The 19,692-nt window shown below is 33.7% G+C and overlaps 3 protein-coding genes across 4 annotated transcripts; 1 reads left to right on the top strand and 2 right to left on the bottom strand.

Moving 5' to 3' along the window:
• The first annotated feature begins 535 nt into the window (after window positions 1–535).
• LOC100255053 (uncharacterized) lies at window positions 536–3,907 on the top strand. Its single transcript, XM_002266733.4, has 3 exons — window positions 536–861; window positions 957–1,056; window positions 2,614–3,907. Exon 3 carries the CDS (start codon window positions 2,636–2,638, stop codon window positions 3,545–3,547), a length of 912 nt encoding a protein of 303 aa, XP_002266769.1. The 5' UTR covers window positions 536–861; window positions 957–1,056; window positions 2,614–2,635; the 3' UTR covers window positions 3,548–3,907.
• Window positions 3,908–5,142: 1,235 nt separating this feature from the next.
• Window positions 5,143–10,262, bottom strand: LOC109121948 (probable inactive purple acid phosphatase 27). The gene is made up of 13 exons (XM_019217805.1): window positions 9,373–10,262; window positions 8,955–9,042; window positions 8,552–8,818; window positions 8,362–8,467; window positions 8,093–8,207; window positions 7,623–7,755; window positions 7,238–7,425; window positions 6,758–6,944; window positions 6,565–6,632; window positions 6,407–6,491; window positions 6,144–6,335; window positions 5,967–6,047; window positions 5,143–5,313 (listed from the first exon to the last, which is right to left on the bottom strand). The coding sequence occupies exons 1-13, from the start codon at window positions 9,717–9,719 to the stop codon at window positions 5,248–5,250; spliced, it is 1,923 nt and encodes a 640-aa protein (XP_019073350.1). The 5' UTR covers window positions 9,720–10,262; the 3' UTR covers window positions 5,143–5,247.
• Window positions 10,263–13,565: 3,303 nt separating this feature from the next.
• Window positions 13,566–18,242, bottom strand: LOC100253306 (probable inactive purple acid phosphatase 27). 2 transcript variants are annotated; one of them, XM_019217803.1, is made up of 13 exons: window positions 17,689–18,242; window positions 17,387–17,474; window positions 16,984–17,253; window positions 16,795–16,900; window positions 16,550–16,664; window positions 16,156–16,288; window positions 15,734–15,921; window positions 15,363–15,549; window positions 15,171–15,238; window positions 15,003–15,096; window positions 14,581–14,772; window positions 14,394–14,474; window positions 13,566–13,932 (listed from the first exon to the last, which is right to left on the bottom strand). In XM_019217803.1, exons 1-13 carry the CDS (start codon window positions 18,021–18,023, stop codon window positions 13,837–13,839), a joined length of 1,953 nt encoding a protein of 650 aa, XP_019073348.1. In that variant the 5' UTR covers window positions 18,024–18,242; the 3' UTR covers window positions 13,566–13,836. The 2 variants fall into 2 exon arrangements, with proteins under 2 accessions (XP_019073348.1, XP_019073349.1); XM_019217804.1 differs by having other exon boundaries at window positions 16,559–16,664.
• Between the last annotated feature and the right edge of the window lie 1,450 nt (window positions 18,243–19,692).

Genomic DNA, 19,692 nt, shown 5'->3' with positions numbered 1-19,692 from the left:
ATTAGATCTTATCGCTCAGTATCAAAGTCAGTCTTATTGCTTTGTACTTTGATCTCATCCTTTTATACTTTTGTTCCCTTGTTTGATCTGTTCTTGTTGTATCTCGTCCCATTTTCTTCAAAGACGTTCCTTCTTTGTTTTAATACTTGTTTCTAATTCTTATTTCTCATTGTATAAAATGACTTTTGTGATTCTAATTCTTACGATTGGATGCATCTATGAATAAAAGGTTGGAATGTTTATCCGTGTCAATTTCAGTATTTGATAATAATGGGAATGAGAATAGAAAGAGAAATAAATCGATAATAATACTTTTACATATAGTTTGAAATAATTTTTTATTTTCATTTAAAAAAAATATTTCTATTGGAGTCGTTTTTACTTTTCATTCTCATCCCGGTTTAAGTCATCCAAATATTAGAATGAATGAAAAAAATAAATCGAGCTATTGGGAAGTATAATGCACTCTAAAATGCTTCAAATGACTAAAATATGTATAGATAAAAAAAAATTCGATAGATTAAATTACTATTAAATTGATTAAAATTGAGAATTCTTAGTTGAATATTTTTGGAGTACTCTCAAAATCTGTGCTTAAGAAATGCATATAGCAACCGTTTACTTTCAAGGCATCCAATTTCAAGTCAAGTAATTGAAATTGACTTGTTTTGGTGTTTATAATGGGTTATGTTTGGGCCAGCCCATCGCCGTGCTCGGGTTTAGAATCGGACCAAGTCCGATATTTTCGCGCGGGATCGGGTGGACTTGCAGTTGTAGCCAACAGGGCGGATTTACGTTCCTGCTACCTGTAATTTTAAACCCAAGCTTGAGTATTGTTTTCTCGATTCTGGAGCTTGAAATGTAAGTTACAATTGCTGTGTAATTTCTGTAGAGTTAGGGTTTGAATTTCTGTAAAAATTTGATTGTCTTCAGTTATTGATTGTTTGATTATTCAGACCAGAAGCTGCTTGAATGGGGCCGAATCTTCTATTGCATTGACAGAGACTTTGAGCTTCGTCACTTCCTTCAACAATTACGATCCTGACCTTTTCTCTGGTACGATTTCTTCCACCATTTCTTCTCTTGCCCAAACCTCTGCGTTCAGTGTATGTCAAATGAGCTGCGATTCTTCAAATGGGTCACATTGGTATGCTCGGATTCTGTTTGATTGATGTCCCATGTGAAGAGTGTTTTTTTTTTTTTTTTGTTTGCCTTTCTGGAAAATGCATTTCTGGAATGGGGTTCAGGGTTTAAGGCTCCTAGGAATAGGGTACAGGGTTTGAGGCAGTCCTGCCATGGATTCCATCCAATTAGAAGGAATCTCAAGTGCTCTAATTTGGTTGTGATGGGAATTACACAGGCATACTTATTTTTTGTTTTTCTTCTAATTCTTTTCCTTTCTCTTGCTTTTTTCCCTTCCATTGTTCCTCTTTTTCTTGATGATATTTGAGATCCAAACTGCACCTTAATTTAGCCAGTGAACAAAAATACTTAGTCGGCTGTAAGTTGGCTGGTTGTGTTACTATTGAAAACTCCATCATGTAATTCCCATTGCAGAATCCATAAAGATTTTGAACTTTGACTGTTAATTAAATTTAGGCCACTTCAAAAGTGTGATTTAGTTTGACAGAGTTGTAACAGTTTGATAGTCAATTTATACATCTACTAGGTCTAGACTTGCAACTTTAGTCAGATCACAATTATAATTAGCTTCACAGAAGAAGTCATCCCTATCAAATGTAAGTTGTATAGTAATTTGAGTTATTTTATAGAAATTCTGATTGGACCTGTGAAGAGACTTTCCGTTTGTCCTCCCCTTCCCAATTTTGTAATTTTAAGTTTTTGGATGAATAATTTGGGGTAGCAGCTCTTGCAATTGCTTCATGAAGTTAAAATTATGTTTATCAAATTTAATGCACTGATAACATACAGTCCATGATATCGGGATCCTTCAATTTCACCCAATGTATCTTTCGACATGGCATGATATGGGAATGGGTATGAGATCCTTGTTTGATACTTCTATTTTACTATAGGTGTGGCTGTTTGATTTTTCTATTGATATCTTTTTTTTTTTCTTTCAACTTTCTTAGTAATAATTACATTAGTTAAAAAGAGAAGTTAGCAGAAAAGTGAAGTTTTGTATGAATATTTAGGGATGAGATGAATAAAAAAGAAAAGAAAGAGATTAGAGGGACAATATGAGATCTTTGAAAAAGATATCTTCACTTCCAATTAATTTTTACTTGGTTTTTCTTTGACTATATCATATCCCAATGCCCGTGTCCTTTTTTAGATCCTTTTTAGCTGGGTTCGTGTATTCTAAAATTTGAGTTGTGAAGGATCAGATCCCTAAACACATGCCCGCATCTGACAGTCATGGCCCAGTCCATACAATATAGGATATAGCAATTTCTCTTAGCTTAGCTTATTATAAAAGGAGAAAAACATTAGGGCACTGGACTCTTGAAAGAGTTCTTCCTTACTGATTCAAATCGGGTCTCCCTTCTACAAATCTTGCCAGTGCTTATGGAAATCATTTCAACTGTTATTTTTTTATTTAATTTTGTGGTGTTTCATTTAGTATTGGCATTTGTTTACTATGTGTGGCAGGACGAACCCTAGCGGGTACTCGATGAAGGGTGCTTCGGCATCAAGTACAATACAGGCAGCTTTCTCCTACTGTGTACAGCAAGTAAGAAATTATGATTACCATCACTACCTCTGCAACATTGAGCTCCCTCCCAACATGTGGAAGGCTGCATTTGCCATCCGTGCCTTTAATGTTGAAACCGCCAGAGCAATGGATATTGCTTCTGATCCCAGGGTTGGCCTTATGCGCCTCCTCTGGTGGCAGGAAGCCATAGACAAAATTTTTGCCAACAAAACGATTGAGCATCCAACAGCTCAGGCCCTTGCATCTGTGGTATCTGAGCACAAAATCAGCAAGGGCTGGATGAAGCGGTCTGTTGAAGCTCGTATCAATGATGCAAGAAGAGAGGTTACTGATATGCCGGAAACAATTGAAGAGTTGGAGCGATATGCTGAGGACACTGTATCCACTCTTCTGTACACAACACTTCAAGCTGGTGGGATCAGGTCTACTGCAGCAGATCATGCAGCATCACATATTGGTAAGGCAAGTGGCCTTCTCTTGCTGCTAAGGTCTCTACCATATCATGCTAATCGAAACCGTCAGTTTCCTTATATACCAAAGGACCTAGCAGCCAATCACAATTTGTTGGATACACAGGGAGGTCGATCAGAGATTCGAATGGATTCTCCTGAGGGTCTGTGTGACGTGGTTTTTGATATGGCATCGGTAGCTAATGCCCATTTGGAGAAGGCTCGTCAATTAGCTGGAACAGTACCTGCTGAGGCTCTTCCAGTGCTTCTACCAGCTGTGCCTGCCCAGGTTATCTTGGACTCCCTGAGTCGGGTGCAATTCAATGTGTTTGATCCAAGGATGGCTCGGGGGATTCTTGGTATTCCTCCTTTGTGGTTCCAGTTGAAACTCAAATGGCATTCATGGAGAGGGAAATACTAAGAAAATTTCAGTTAAGGGATTTTATCATTGAAGAAGTTTTGGTTCCTTCAAATAAGGAGATTTTTGTTCTCATATAACAACAAATACAGTGACTTCTGGATTACAATTGTTTTTTAAACTGGCAGCTCCCTCAGTGCTTCGTTGTCACAGTAGGCAGCTGGGCTTGGATTTGATTCCTTGCTTGATGAATGTTGAATTTACTGCTCTTGTAACCTAATCCAAGGTTTTGGTATACAACTGTTGTAGTGGACCACATGTATCAGATATATGACGGCATACTCTTCTGGGTAAGCTTCCACTCTGGCTATCTCAATGACTGAATTTATATCCAATAAAATCCCTTTCAAATTTTTTTTTTAAGCTTTCAGTCGCACATGATCTCCTTCTCAAAAAATTTCTGGTCTGTTTGGTACTAATTTTGAAAACAATTATTAAAAATATGTTTCTCAAGAATATTTTTAAGAATAAAATTTTATTTTAGAACTCAAATATGAAAATTTTGGTGTTGGGTGATATCAACTATGATCACAACCATTCCTTTAGGGTAGTGTAACTTCAATCCTAAACCAAACTCATTTCATTTGACCTGAAAATTCGTTATAATGATTTTATAGTGCATATCCTTCTCTTTTGAACTCCATTCTAAGCTCATAATTCAAAAGGATCAATTTTAGCATGTCATCTCTAAGTAAGACTTAAGGATTCTGTTTTTTTTTTTTTTGGGTACATATATACTTCTTTTTTACCCTATAATTCAAAAGATGTAATTCTATGAAGAGCACTCCTCTCGATATCTGATTTTAGTTCCTCATCCAGTGTAAGTGGACTAAAACTTAATATTTAATACTTAATGATTTAAAATAATTTTAAGTAAAATTATCTTTAAGATATTGATTTAAAACTTATTACCTTATTTTTATTGATTTGAATTTTATTAATTTTTTAAACTATTAAATTAACATATTTACTTTTATTAGAATTAAGAAAGATACGGGTCACTAAATTTGTATATTAAAATTTAGGTTATTGGATGAACGTGATAAAATTTAGACCGTTGGATGAAGGTATAAACAAATGAAATTAAGGTACCATATAAAAAATTGACACTCAAAGGTATGCATTTGCCATCACATGATTGATGATGCTTTTCTAATATAACTTTTGGTACCTATCAAAAAAGTACCTTTGGTATTGTAGTAGGATACATGAAGAAATGATGTTATATAATAGATAAAAAGGAAGGAAAAAATATGAGATACAAACGTAAAATAAAGGGGTTTAGAATTTGAAAAAAGTTAATTATTATTACTTATTATTTAAGTCATTATAAATTTTAATTTATAAAATTAAGTTATTTTATTGCACATAGACATTCAAAATGTACTTAATAACTTAAATCATTAAATTATTAAGGTGATATTCAATTTTTTTAAGCTAATGCTAAATGCAATTTATAATTTTTCACCTTTTAGTTTCTTGAACTCGGATGTCTAGCCGTCCATATTACGGACTTTATTGGATAAAGAAACCAATTCAAATAACATAGTTATGATCATATTATCTTATGTTACCTGTTTTTTGGAAGGTAGGTCCAATTGATAGATAAGATTGATTTACATGAGGAAATATAACAAGTTTCATAAATTTAATCATACCAAAGCCAAAGTTGTGTCTTCGCATTCTCTCATTAGTTTCTCTTTCTAGGAACTTTGACTTCTAATGATGCGGAAGCTATCCCCAACTTTTCTTGTATTGCTTTCTACAAACTGCAAGAATAAGAAAGGAAATGAATGAGAAAATTTTAGTATGACTTATTGCATGGTGTCTTTGGTTGCCAAACATGCACTACACACAAAAGTAGAAAATAAGCCTCTATTTGAAAAGTATTTTTGAAAACAATTATGAATAACAATTTTTGAAAACAATTCTATGATGTCTTGTAGAATAAAAGTATAGTTGAAAACTCAAATGCTTTTAACCTGTTTTTTTTTTTTATGTTCTTAAATATATTTTTTTTAAAATAACTTTTATATATAATGCTTTATTTTTAATCATTCTCCATATTTGTATAACTGTTTTTTAAAAACTCTCACAAAAAATAAGTAAAAATAATTAAAAGATATTCTCGAAAACACCCCAATTTTTGTTTTTAAGGAAAAAAAAATTGTCTTGCTTTAGAAAGTAGAAAACTATTTTTAAAAACAGTTACCAAACAAGTCCTAAATATCTAAGAGTATGTGCATGAACTAGGCTAGGTTTCATTTTGGTCCAAAAGTTCGTAAACTTGCAATGTTTTGTTGTCCTTATATGTAGCTATATGGTTAGTATATGCATGAGGTTTCTAATAATTTGCTATTAAGGTGATTTAATGAAAGAATTTTTAAGCACAGCCCATTGATCAAAGGCATACAAAACTAACCTCCATTTTTAACTCTTCCCATGTTGCATGCCCTCTTACATATCCATATTCAGAAATCCTTGACAAACTCCAAGCATTATCCTGTATCCATGGACAAAAATAAAATGTATGAACACTTATAAACATGGACACATATACAAAATATACGAACTCGAATGCATGCAAAGTTATACTCACATCATCATCCGGGAACTTGTCCAAGCTGAAGCCAGCCATTCCAATGACTGCTTGAACTGGGGCAGTATAATTGCTGTTATCATAGGTGTCGATCCCATCTTCATCCTTCTTAGGCATCCCTTTGCATTCATGGTCATAAATAGCACAAGTTCTCTCGTAGTTGTGCACATGACCAAAGAGAACCAGATCAACCTAGTTCATGTTCCCAACTTTTAGTATTCAGTGCAAATTACAAGTCTGAAGCGTAATAGGTCCATACTCACCTTGTTGGCCAGCAATAATGGCTCTACGGCTGATATGAAGTCGGAGGAGCCCAAACTGGTTGTGGAAGTATACATATGTCTGTGCCTGTAATTTTTACCAATCTGTTAATGAATTGTTGTTCTAAGCTACCTATGACATATTTTTGCTTTCAACTTACCCAATAAAAATTAGCCAAGGGGTTTTCGATCTATCAACTGAAGCCATGTCATTTTTCATCCATTCATACTGTAAGAAAGTACAATTTTTTGGTCAGCAAATGGATGAAAAGCACAATGTATGATGGTCCAACAGACAATCAGAAAGAGAAACATTGAATGCTAAATATGGAAGAAGAATATGTTTCATTTTACCTGCTCGGCACTTTCAGCCCAGTCATGTTCGGTTGAAATTATTGTGAAGTGAACACTTCCTTGTTCAATGGAATACCATGGCTTTTCTTTTTGCACTGTAGGCATTGGAAAATAAGTCCAGTAAGGAACTCCACATTCTCCACCCGAGTCAGGAGTTTTGTAAATTGATTCTGCATCCGGGTAGTCCCTGAAATTTCATGCACCTCAGCTAAATATAGTGCCAAAACCGATATTTTTACCCTCAAACTTTTTATCAGTATTCGATGGGAGATGAGAATTAAAAAATGGTTGAAGGGTATTTTTATTAGAGAAAGAGGCTATATTTCATGCTTTTAAAAGACAAGATCATTCTTCCAAAATCGTGTTTTCAATAACCCTTTTAATCAAATAACCCTTGATTAAAATCCTGATATCTTCTTACACTATCAATTTGACCAAAACCTTAATTAAGTTATGGTGGTTTCCAATTGAGGTACTTACATCTCGTGGTTTCCAATTGCAGTCATGTAAGAAACTTGGGAAGCAACTGGGTTGATAAGGTGGAGGAAGAAATCCCATTCTACTAAGAAGCCTGTGGCATAACTAATATCTCCAATGTGGAAGATGGAATCTATATTCCCAGAACTGAGTTCTTTGGCTACGGCCTCAATTACCGAGATAGATCCTGGCTACATGTGTTCCAAACCAAAATCCTGATTAGCAAGTGTGTTGAAAAATTTGATAGAAATTGTTGAGGGATGGAAGTGGTTAATTAATACTTGTGTGAATATGGGATTTTCATTCAGTGTCCCAAAACAGAGATAGAGAGAATGATCTTCTAAAATGGTCTGTGATTTAGTTTGATGAAATACCAAATGGTTCCTACCTGAATGTAGTGTTCAGCAGAAGCATCACGAGGAGCCTTTCCCATGTCACCAAATGCAATAAATCTGAGTTCATCTGATCCCCCAGCAGGTGGAGTCCGGAATTGAATTTGATCACTCCAACCAACCGAGTCACTGCAGTGAAGGTACTAAAGCATCAAAAAGTCCATTACCCAAAGTAAAAACTCTCCCCTCCAATGGTCATAACAAGACTATTTTGGAGGTAGATAAAGTTCTCCTCTACTTGGCAATTTTAGGCTCAATTTGACAAGTATTTCCGAGAATAGTTATGAAAAACAGTTTTTTTATGTTTTATAGAATACAAGTCTGTTTAAAAACTTGAAATGCTCTTAATTTGTTTCGATGTTTTTAAAATAAATTTTATTTTCTGTTTTGTTTACTGTTTTCTGGTTGTCAAATTTATTCTCTTATGAAAATTGTTCTAAAAAACAGTTGCCAAACCGGGCCTTACCTTCCATATTTATAGGAGAAGGTGCTTGAAGGCTGAAGTCCTGTCATCACTGCTGAATGAATGTAACCGGGATCATGCCACCCAAAATCCTTGGCTGGACTAGTTTTTTCAGTGCCTGTTCGTTTCCCAGGAATCAAATAAAACCAAGTGAATTTTTTGTTTCAATTCCATGAGTTCTTCTATCACGTATAAACAAAATTAATTAGGATAACAGCCAGCAAAAAATATAATTAATCATTTGCACAGGAAGTAGGAAGATGGTGACTTACCACACATATCACCTTGTGTAAATGTTACAACTTCTGATTCTTCTGATTTGCCTTCATATTGAACTTGTTGAGGCTCTTTATCACCACTGACCCATGTTAATCTCATCTGCAGTAATCAGTACCTTTTGCTAAGATGGAACACAAATGAACACATTCAGTATTTGATCATAGTATGAAAATGGCTGCTTACAGATGTTCCAGTTGAATCTATGCTTGAGATGTGTCCATATAATGGCTTTTCTGGACTAGCAAAGCTCACAGGGTTTGATCTAGTCAAAATGCAAGGGGTTTGGAATCCACCAGCGAAGAACACAAACTCAATGTCTGTTCTGATGTTGATAGCATGAAATGTTAACGAGCCGGCGCAGGTGACCGCTACACATTTGCCATTCTCATACTTCTTGCATTCCTGTTTCTTGCAACTGAGGTAGTCAGGATCATTGCTCACAAACTGTGCCTGCAATTTTAATCGAAATTAAGCATTTAGAAATTCTCTTCCAAATACGTGTGCTTTTGGTCTTGGTCACTTTCATTTTACATCTCCAGTAGTACTTCCAATAAGACAAGTAACTGGTCTTGGTCACATCATGTACCTTGACAGGATAATGGCAGAGAAGAGGCAAGTTACTAATGTCACCAGTTTGTATATAGAAAATTGCAGCTAATGGACAACTTGAGACACTGCTCATGGAGAAAAACACAAGAACAAGTCAAGTGAAAGAATGGTTAGAATTGAAAAGAGAAAGATTTGATTTCATTTTCATGTCAATTCTTATTCTTGGAAATTTTGAGTAACATTAAGGGTATGTTTGGTTACTTGGAATTTTTTTTTTTTTTTTCTTTCACTTTTTTTTTTCTTTATTTTCTTTCCTTCCAATTTTACATCGAAAATTTCAAGAACCAAACAGTGCCCGAAACATTAATTAAAAAAAAACAGTTTCATCTGACTTTTTTCACATATGCTTCATTCTTAGTATTTATGAAACAAAGAGTGGTTAGTAATCTTCTTACTCGGAATGAGAAGGGGAAATCATGGCCACCCAATCAGTCTCTGCGGGAAGTAGAACTCCGCTAACGGTGACAGTGAGGTATTCTTCATCGGAGAGGCTTGAAGTCTTGCTAACGTTGATTTGAAGATAAGGGTTTGCATCGGGACACTCCACCAAAACTCTTCTATTCAGTATCCGGAAATCGGATATTGCAGTGTAGTTTTGGAACTCATCAATGGAGCTGATGGTTATGGGAGGCGAAAACGAAGAAGAACAAGGACCGGGAAAGGAAAGTAAGACAGCAGCTAAGAAAAGTCTGAAAACCCATGAAGAAATGGAGGGTTTCATGGAAGAAGAGGGAGAAGACATGTTTGGAGGACAAGAAAATTTGTCGTTCCAAGGGAGAAAATAACAAGGCTTGCTTTGTTGATTGGTTATTGGATTTTCTTAATTTCCATCTGAGTTACATCAATGGAATGCATGAAAACATCAATGGAAGAAAAGAACCCTAGAAGAAGCAAAAAACATGTTTGGAAGACAAGAAAATTAGTTGTCCCAAGACAATATATATGCATCAACAAGCTAGTTATGTTGGCTAATTGGATTTTCTTCTTCACTCTTTCTCACTCTCCATCTAGCATACCATCTTGACTACTGTTGATCAAACTCAATGGGAATATCAGCAGGAGAAGAAAATCCAACAACAAAAGCAAACTTTCAAGAGGCCAAATACGGACAAAACATGTTTGGAAGACAAGAAAATCTGTTGCTCTAAGAAAGAGAATCAACAAGGCCAGCCAGTCCTTGTTTGAAGACTAGTTTTTCTTCTTCACCATCCTCTGACTACCCATCAAATATATATACCATTCTGAATAGTGATCTGAGAATTTGGATGTAAAAATCAATGGAGAAATGTCGTTGCTTGGTTTAGATATGATGTTGACAAAGAAAAAGGGATTAGATCAAAACATTTATAGAAAAATTAAAATTAAAAAATATATATAAATATATGAAAAAAGAAGGAAACAAGACGTAGGCGAATATTACGTGGAGAATTTGGATTTCTTGGACGTGATGTCGTTGGTTATGGTGATACCAAAGAGGTCTCCAACTGTCAGTTATGCTATTTTTTTTTTTAATAAATTCATGATGTTGAATGTTTATCCGTTATTTAAATTTAGGATAGGAAAATAAATTTTAATTGATTTTTTTGGGTAGATTTTGTGTTTTTTAAAATAGATGAGTTAGTTTCCATGTATTTATCATAATAATTATATTTATTTAATTATTTTATAATTATAATAATAAATTAAATTGTCCTATGTAACATATTATAGGTTATTTGATTCAAATGGTTTATGAAAGCCCAATTTTTGAAATTTAGTTCTTTAGTTTTTTATTTTTTTATTTTATCTTATTTCAACAAAAATGGTTTCGTTAAATTTTTTTTGGGTAAAAATAATTTTTTTTTTTGAAAACTTACGTATAAATGCTTGAAATAGTAAATGATGTTTATTTTACTTTTCAAGAAAAAATACAAGAAATGTTTGATTCACAATTATGGAATTATTTCATCAATTTTAATCAAATATTTCCACATTATTATATGGTAAGGCTATCACCAAAATGATTATAAAAATGATTTTCTTTTATACTAAAAAAAGTTCAATAAATATTATCTCAATGATGTAGAAAATATATGACGTTCAAAGTAGAAGGCATTTGTGCAGTGACTGCAATTTGGACTTGTATGTAACAAAATAGTGGCCTTAGTTTGTAACGTGTGGGCAAGGTCACAATGGGCAAATATTAAATTAGGTCTAAAATAAGAAAAAAAATAAACCTAAGTTATATAATGGTATTGGTCTTCATCTATATATATCAATTTTTATCAGCAGTGGCATTCGGTTTTTGGATTGGAGTACCAGTGAATTAATATTTGAAAATAAACATTTCCAACATTCCTTCTACGCCTCCATGTGTAGATGATGCCATGCATGGTCCAAATTTGAGGCTTCAAACATGCATGTTAGGCCAAAAAAAAAAAAAAAAAAATCTAAAACAGGTATTTTTGTAGCATTTTCTTTAGTTGAGTATTTTCACATACAATCAAGAAGACCCTATTTAGTGCTAGTTTTGTTTTAATTGGTTTTAAAAAATAATTTTTGATAATGGTTTTTGAAAATCATTTTTTTATATTTTATAAAATAAAAGTTTATTTGAGAAATAAAATATTTTTAACATATTTTTAATATCTTCAAATATGTTTCAAAAATAAATTTTATATTTAGTATTTTATTTTTAATCATTTTACATGTTTGTATTATTATTTTTTTAAATAATCTTATATTTTAAAATCGTCATTAAAAAAATAAGTGAATCACTCTTATTTTATGTACATAAAATAGAGAACAATTTTCTAGTTGATAAATGATTTGTCTTATTATTTTTATTCTCGAGATCATAAAATTGATGTGGAAAATAGTTGTGTTGCCAAGTAGACTCAAAATATTTTCTTTTTTTTTCATTTTAAAATGGGTACATATTCTTTAATAATTTAAAATGATTGAAAATATTCATCTTGTATATGATCATCATGGTCTAAAATAGAAAGATTATTTGGAAAGCTTGATTAAATAAGTAGGAAACTAAAAGAAAAAATGAAAAAGAAAATGCAAAATATATGTATATATTCAAGCAGGTTCTTATCATCCACTTGGATGTCAAATGTGTATACAAGCTGTTTAGATTATTGCCTAAAGAAAATACACTTTCCAAGCTGTGAGCAGCCCATATTGACAGGTTTAGGTTTCATGAGAATGATTAGAAGTAGACAAAACCAAAAATAACGAAAAATTCATTTCTGCAATACGCCCAACAAGGAAAAGGTGCATTTCCATTAATAACGAGCCTAGTTTCATGTTACACATGGGGGTGCACATAAATGTGGAGCATGCCCAAGTATCCGGGCCCTTTGCTTAAAGGATTTAGGTCAGTTACACACCAAGTCGTTGTATATAAGAGCATAGAGATTTCCATGTAAACACATGTTGGGATGCAAACAAATTAAAGAAAAGAAAAAATACAGTGGGTCCATGAATACATGATTGTCTATGAATACATGCCGTTGAAGTTTTGAGTCATGGAACATGAAATGAATGAGAGACTTTTCTTCACGCAAAGGTGTAAGGAATTAGGCACCGTGTGTTTAGGCTTTGACATCATGTTGTATCACGATAGTTAGTAGTCAATTAAGTCTATGAGATATCACTATAGGAAGCATTATTTTCTAATGCCCTTCATCCTACCCAAAGGAAAGGACTTGCTACTAGAAACTCCTAACTCAACTCACACCTTGATTGACTACAAAAGACGGACAAAAGAAATGGAAATTGGCACCATTGACCGGATGAATAGACTGCCTTCCTTGACTTTGTCCATCGTGCCGGTAGCACAACACATGCTTGCAAAGGAAGGGTTAAAAGCTAGCTTTGTGCCTATAGTCATTCCTCTTGATGGTGGCAATATGGTCTCCAACATCCTTAATAGATTGTTATTGGAAAGGAGATTAACTTCTAAATAAAAAAATATCTAAAAATAAAAACTTAAAATTCTAAAATTCCTTCTAATCAATTGTAGCCTTAAAAGTCATTGTTACAATGTAAGACAAGGGGTAAAATAGAAAAAATTAGTTCGAGGGGATGATGTCACATAAAATGGAAAATTTAGTTTAGTTGTTAAACTTTTTTCCCCTTTAATCGGAATTTGGTTTTTCAAGAGGAAGGAGATCTTGCCCCCTTTGGGCATATGCTGACCCCACACCCAATAATGTTGTTTAAACTTTCCTTTATAACTTATAGTGCAAGGCCAAAATCTGAACAAGATTGTCATGGTTTTGGCTCTTTGTATAGCCATTAGATGGTGGGAAATGGGTTATTTTTAAGAAATTGGTTTTTTTTTTTTAATTATTTTTAATTTATTTTCTTTGAAATTATAGAAGAAAAAAGAGATAGAGAGCGATAATTGAGTTTTTATTTCTTATTTTTTAAAATTTGATTATTCAAGAAGTGTTCCCCTTTTTATCTTTTTCTCTAGTAAATATTCTATATATGTGTTATTTTCAATTAAAAAAATCTGAAATAAGAAATAAGAAATAAATAATAAATGAACAAAAAAAAATCTAAAATCTGAAAATAAGTTATTTTCAACAAAAAGTTAAAACAACAAACAATACCTTACTTTATATATTTAATACAGTAACAATGTTATGATCTTATTGTTTTATGTTGCAAAAAGCCCATTCTGGGTTTACAACATTTGCTAAGTTGACAACTATAAACAAAGGATGTCCTTTGTTAACCATTCAACAAAGCAAAAGGAATTCCTCAAAACCTTCCTTCTTGAGGAGTTTATTCACAGATTTAATCATACCAAAGTTGTGTCTTCACATTGTCTTCTTATTTGGAACATTCATATGATATCTCTCTCAAGAGAATGGATCTATTTCTTCTCCTAAGAACTTTGCAGGGCTTTTAATGATGCGGAAGCTATCCCCAACTGTTCCAGTTTTGGATTCTACAAACTGCAAAAAGTAAAACAAACTAAAATAAAAATGAAGGAAATGAATGAGAAAGTTCAGTATATAACTATTGTATGCTGAGTATTCTGTTTAGAATTTCTCCGTTTTTCTCAGTAACCAAACATGCATGACATCTAGATATTTATTAACACCTAACAGTCTTTGCATGAGCTATAGGCTAGGGTTTCATTTTGTTGAAGAACTTAATTCCTAAACTTGTAATGATTTGTTGTTCTTATGTGTAGTAGCTGTATACTAAGTACATGCATGGGGTTTTAATAATGTGCTAACCATCTCATTGATTCAATCAATTCCCTGTGCCGGTTATTGAAAATTCTTAATCCTCCAATGACATATCGCTAATGTAGGTGAGTCGTGCTAGAGATAGACTGAAATCTCTATTGGGATGGTGTTGTGACTCAGAAAATTAAACTATACAGAACAAGTAAATATACGATACCAACCTCCATTCTTAACTCTTCCCTTGTTGCATGCCCTCTTACATATCCATATTCAGAAATCCTTGACAGACTCCAATTATTCTCCTGTATCCATGGACAACAACAAAAATGTACATTGTACGTAAACCTTGTGACGATGAATACTTATGTAAACATGTACATACACGAATTAATGAAAAGTTATACTCACAATATTCGCTGGGAACTTGTCCAAGGAGAAGCCAGCCATTCCAATAACTGCTTGAACTGGGGCAGTATAGTTGCTGTTATCATAGACAGCAGTCCCACTCCAATCTTTTCCAGGCATCGCTAGGCATTCATTGTTATAAATAGCACAAGTTCTCTCGTAGTTGTGGACATGGCCAACAAGAACCAGATCAACCTAGTTCATGTTCCCAACTGTTAGTATTTAGAGACCAACCGAGCAAAACTTATTCTATGACCTGACGACAGATCTCAATGTGAAGTTTTTTGAACCCTAAAAACAATGTTCAGAAGATTAAAGATAATTCAAACATAAATTTATAGAAAACTTGACTCTAATTATTCTTGCCAGTACAATTACTAGAAATGTAAGTTAAATGTCTTAAACCCAAATATGTCCGTACTCACCTTGTTGGCCAGCAGTAATGGCTCCACAGCTGATACAAACATGAAGTCTGGTCTCGAGAGGCCTGACTTTAAGGAAGTATACATATGTCTGTGCCTGTAACGTTACCAAATCTTTCAATTAATTATAGTTCTAGGCTACCCATGGCATATTTTTTGCTTTCAACTTACCCCATAACAATTAGCCAAGGGGTTCTCGATCTATTAACTGAAGCCATGTCTTCTTTCAGCCATTCATACTGTAATAGAGTCCAATTCTTCAGTCAGAAAATTAACAAACAGAAAGCAGCATGATCAAACAGATAGTGAGAAATTAAGATAAACATTGAATGTTAAATATGGTAAAAGAATCTGCTTCATTACCTGCTCCGAATCTTCAGAACAGTCATGTTCGGTTGAAATTATTGTGAAGTGAACACTTCCTTGTTCAATGGAATACCATGGCTTTTGTTTTTCCATTGTAGGCATTGGAAAATAAGTCCAGTAAGGAATTCCACATTCCCCACCCGAATCGGGGGTGTGGTGAATCGATACTGAACCCGGGTAGTCCCTGAAATTTCATACAGATCAGCTAAAGATTGTGACAAAAATTTCTTTTGTGGCATGAATGTTATACATAATTTTCCAATAAAAGTATCAATTTGATCACTGGGGCTTAAGTTATTCGGTAGTAGGCTGACAATATATACCAGGTTAATGGTTGGAAAAGGAAAGGGAGAAGTTGAGGTACTTACATCTCATGGTTTCCAATTGCAGTCATGTAAGAAACTTGGGAAGCAACCGGGTTGATAAGGTTAAGGAAGAAATCCCATTCTACTAAGAATCCTGTGGCATAACTAATATCTCCAATGTGGAAGATGGAATCTACATTGCCAGAACTGACTTCCTTGGCTATCTCCTCAATTACCGAGATAGATCCTGGCTATACTTGTTCCAAAACAAAATTCTGATTAGTAAATGTGTGGAGAATTTTGATGGAAATTGTTGAGGGAGGGGAGTGGTTAATATATACTGTAGTGGATGGCTAGTTTCCTTCATTTGGTGAATGTGCTAGCCAAAATCATTTTTCTTGTGTTCCAACACAGAAATAGAGAGAATGAACTTCCAAAATGATGTGTGATTTAGTTTGATATATGGAATACCAAATGTTTCCTACCTGAATGAAGTGTTCAGTAGAATTATCACGAGGAGACTTTCCCATGTCGCCAAATGCAATGAATCTGAGTTCATCTGATCCCCCAGCAGGTGGAGTACGGAATTGAGTAAGCTTACTCCAACCAACTGAGTCACTGCATCAAAAAAGTCCATAACCCAAGTAAAACTCTCTGCTATACTAAGAATTTTTATTTTCAGAATGATTGGAACCATCCAGTGGTCATATATATCAAAAGCTTATTTCTCAGGTAGCTAGGAAAGTTCTCCTCTACTTGTTCTCAGGTTTACTACTTTCAAACATCGATCGATACAATCGAAGCTTCATAATATACCAAAATCCATGTTTCTTTTAATTACAAATTTAGGCTGCTTGGATAGAAGTTGAAAGATCTTACCATCCATACCTATAGGAGAAGTTTCTTGAAGGCTGAAGTCCTGTCATCATTGCTGAATGAATGTAACCTGGGTCATGCCACCCAAAATCCTTGGCTGGAGTAATTTTTGCAGAACCTGTTGGTTTCTCGGAAGCCAAACAAAATTAAATAAACCTTTTTGCTGCAATTCCATGCATGACTTCTTCTATCACATAGAAATTAAACAATTCAAGAATGAATATTTTCCCTTGAATTAAGTGACCTACCACACATATCCTCTCGTGTAAATGTTGTAACTTCTGATTGTTCTGATTTGCCTTCATATTGAACTAGTTGAGGCTCCTTATCTCCACTGACCCATGTTAATCTCATCTGCATAAATCACCATTTGCTAAGATGGAACATTGAAGTGACCAAATTCAGTATCTGATCATAATATAGATATGGTTGCTTACTGATGTTCCGGTCGAATCTATGCTTGAGAGGTGTCCATATAATGGCATCTTAGGATTAGCAAAGCTCACAGGTATTGATCTAGTCCAAATGCAAGGCCTGTCGAATGCACCAGCAAAGAACACGAACTCGATGTCTGTTCTGATGTTGACAACATGAAATGTTAACGAGGCGCTGCAAGTGTTCACTAAGCATGTTCCATCATCGTCATATGCCTGGCATTCCTTTTTTGTGCAATTGAGGTAGCCAGGATCATGGCTCACAAACTGTGCCTGCAATTTTTATCAGAAGTATGCATAGAATTTACCTAGTTGACCAGTCCCTAAGAAAGGTAAAGCAGAAATTAAGCTCATGTAGGAACAATGGCTAGCTAGGATTATAATTTTGAGTGATGTGATTATGTACCTTGACAGGATAATGGCAGAGAAGAGGCAGGCTGCTAAAATCACCAGTTTGTATATAGTAAAATTTGGACAATGGACAACCCGATAGACTGCATATGGAGAGAAAAAGAAAACAAATGATATATCAAAATTTAAAGAGCAGTGATGCATGCGCTTCACCATTTGATTTCACTTGCATGGTGGTTCTTCTTCTTCGAAAAATCGGGTAACATGGAATGAAACATCTAGAATTTTCTAGAATTACTCAGAAAATTTTTCATTTCACTTTTTTTCACATATGCTTGTGGTTAGAAATCTTCTTACTCGGAATCAGAAGGAGAAACCATGGCCACCCAGTCAGTCTCTTCAGGAATTAAAACTCCGCTGACAGTGACGGTGAGGTATTCTTCATCGGCGAGGCTTGAATTCTTGCTGACAGTGATTTCAAGATAAGGGTTTGGATTGGGACACTCCTTCAAAATTCTTCTGTTCAGTAACCGAAAATCGGATATTGCAGTGTGGTTTTGTAGGTCATCAATGGAGCTGGCGGTTAATGGAGGCAAAAAGGAAGACGAAGAAGAACAAGAAATGGGAAAGAAAAGAATGAGAGCATCGAATAAGAAAAGCCCGAAGACCCAAGAAGAAAGGAAGGGCTTCATTGAGTGCTGTTGAAACTCAATGGGAATATCAGTGAGAGAAGAAAACCCAAGAACAAACGCGAACGTTAAAGAAGCAAGAGACGGAAGAAGACAGATGTTTGGAAGACCAGAAAATCTGATAATCTAAGAAAGAAAATCAACAAGGCCAGTTAATCCTTGCAGGATTTTTCTTCTACATCAAATATACCATGAAATGCTGTTTGGATATGATGTTTGACAAAAGTAGACTGGATTGGTTCCAAATATTTATAGCAAATTATTTTTTTTTTTGAAAAAAAATAAATATAAATAGAGGAAACCAGATGGAGTCGAATCTTACGTGGAGAATTTGGATTTCTAGAACGTGATGATGCTGGTTCTGGTGGTACTAAAGACTTGCCCAACCGTCAGTTGTGTCTCTTTTTTTAAATGTCCACGTGTTCGAAGACTTCTACTTTATCTGGTTTTTCTCATCATTTTTTTTTCTTCTCCATCCATACAAGTCTGAAGCTCTTTTCAATTCACGTTTATTTTCAAATTTGGAATTGGAAAGTAAATTTTAATTTAGCCATCTTTATTTTCCAAAAGTAGTAAGTTAAGAAAAATCATTTTTCCCATTTTTAATTTTACCATAAAAATATATATATAACTAAAAATTGAAAAAAAAATGTTTTCATGTGCTCATATAAAAATAATTACAATATAACAATCCTCTAAAAATAATTCGGTTTTATATACTGATTGATCAAATGTAGTATCTAATATAAGATGGTCAAAACTAATACCTAAATGATCCAAAGTATTACATTTGATCAAAAAATATATTAAATACTATTTTATATTTTATAAACTTGAACTCCTATTTAATGATTTTTTTTTTCTATTTTTTATCTTTTATTTTCATTTAATATTTCCAACAATCAATATTATTATAATAATTATTATAAAACCATATAATATTCTCATATATAACAAATATATATAAATGGTAATGTCTATATCACATTGATAAGTATAACAACGATCATGACAAGTGATCGATAAGTATTTCTTAATCTGCATATTCTACTTAATGATTTTATTTATTTCAATTATTAAAATTATAGATGGAAATGTATAACTAAAAGTAATTCTAAAAATCAAATAAAATTTATCTAGATGTTCTAGAAAATATATTTTAAAATATGTGACGTGTAAAGTAAAAGCATTTATGCAAGTAATGCTATTTGGACTAGGTGGCATTGATTTGTAACGTGTGGGCAAGATCACATTGGGAAAATATTAAATAAAGCCTAAAAAATGAATGCATGAGCTAAAGTTTGATGTTGATATTGGTTTCCATCAATATATGTGCCAATTTCATCAGCAGCGGCATTTCTGTTCTTGGAGTTGGACCATGCATTGGGCTTGGCTAAGATACCAAAGTCAAAAGCTTCCTACTCAAAAGCTCCCTCCAATACCTAAGCTACACGTGGACACAAGATTTCAAAAAAAAAAAAAAAATTACTTGAAGGTGTAGGTAAGATCCAAAATTATATAATCCTCTTGTTAAAAACAATCAACTTAGGGTACAAAGATACAAGAGAAGATATAAATTCATAAATTTTCAATTTCTTACATTTTAATCGCCAGTAATCGTCGATTAACCATATTATAGTGAATTTGTTATCGGGCTTTATACACATTGCTT

Source organism: Vitis vinifera, chromosome 13, assembly GCF_030704535.1.
Source record: "Vitis vinifera cultivar Pinot Noir 40024 chromosome 13, ASM3070453v1".
NCBI lineage: Eukaryota > Viridiplantae > Streptophyta > Magnoliopsida > Vitales > Vitaceae > Vitis > Vitis vinifera.
The sequence above is the reverse complement of the archived record's forward strand: the minus strand, read 5'-3'. Positions and strand labels throughout refer to the sequence as shown.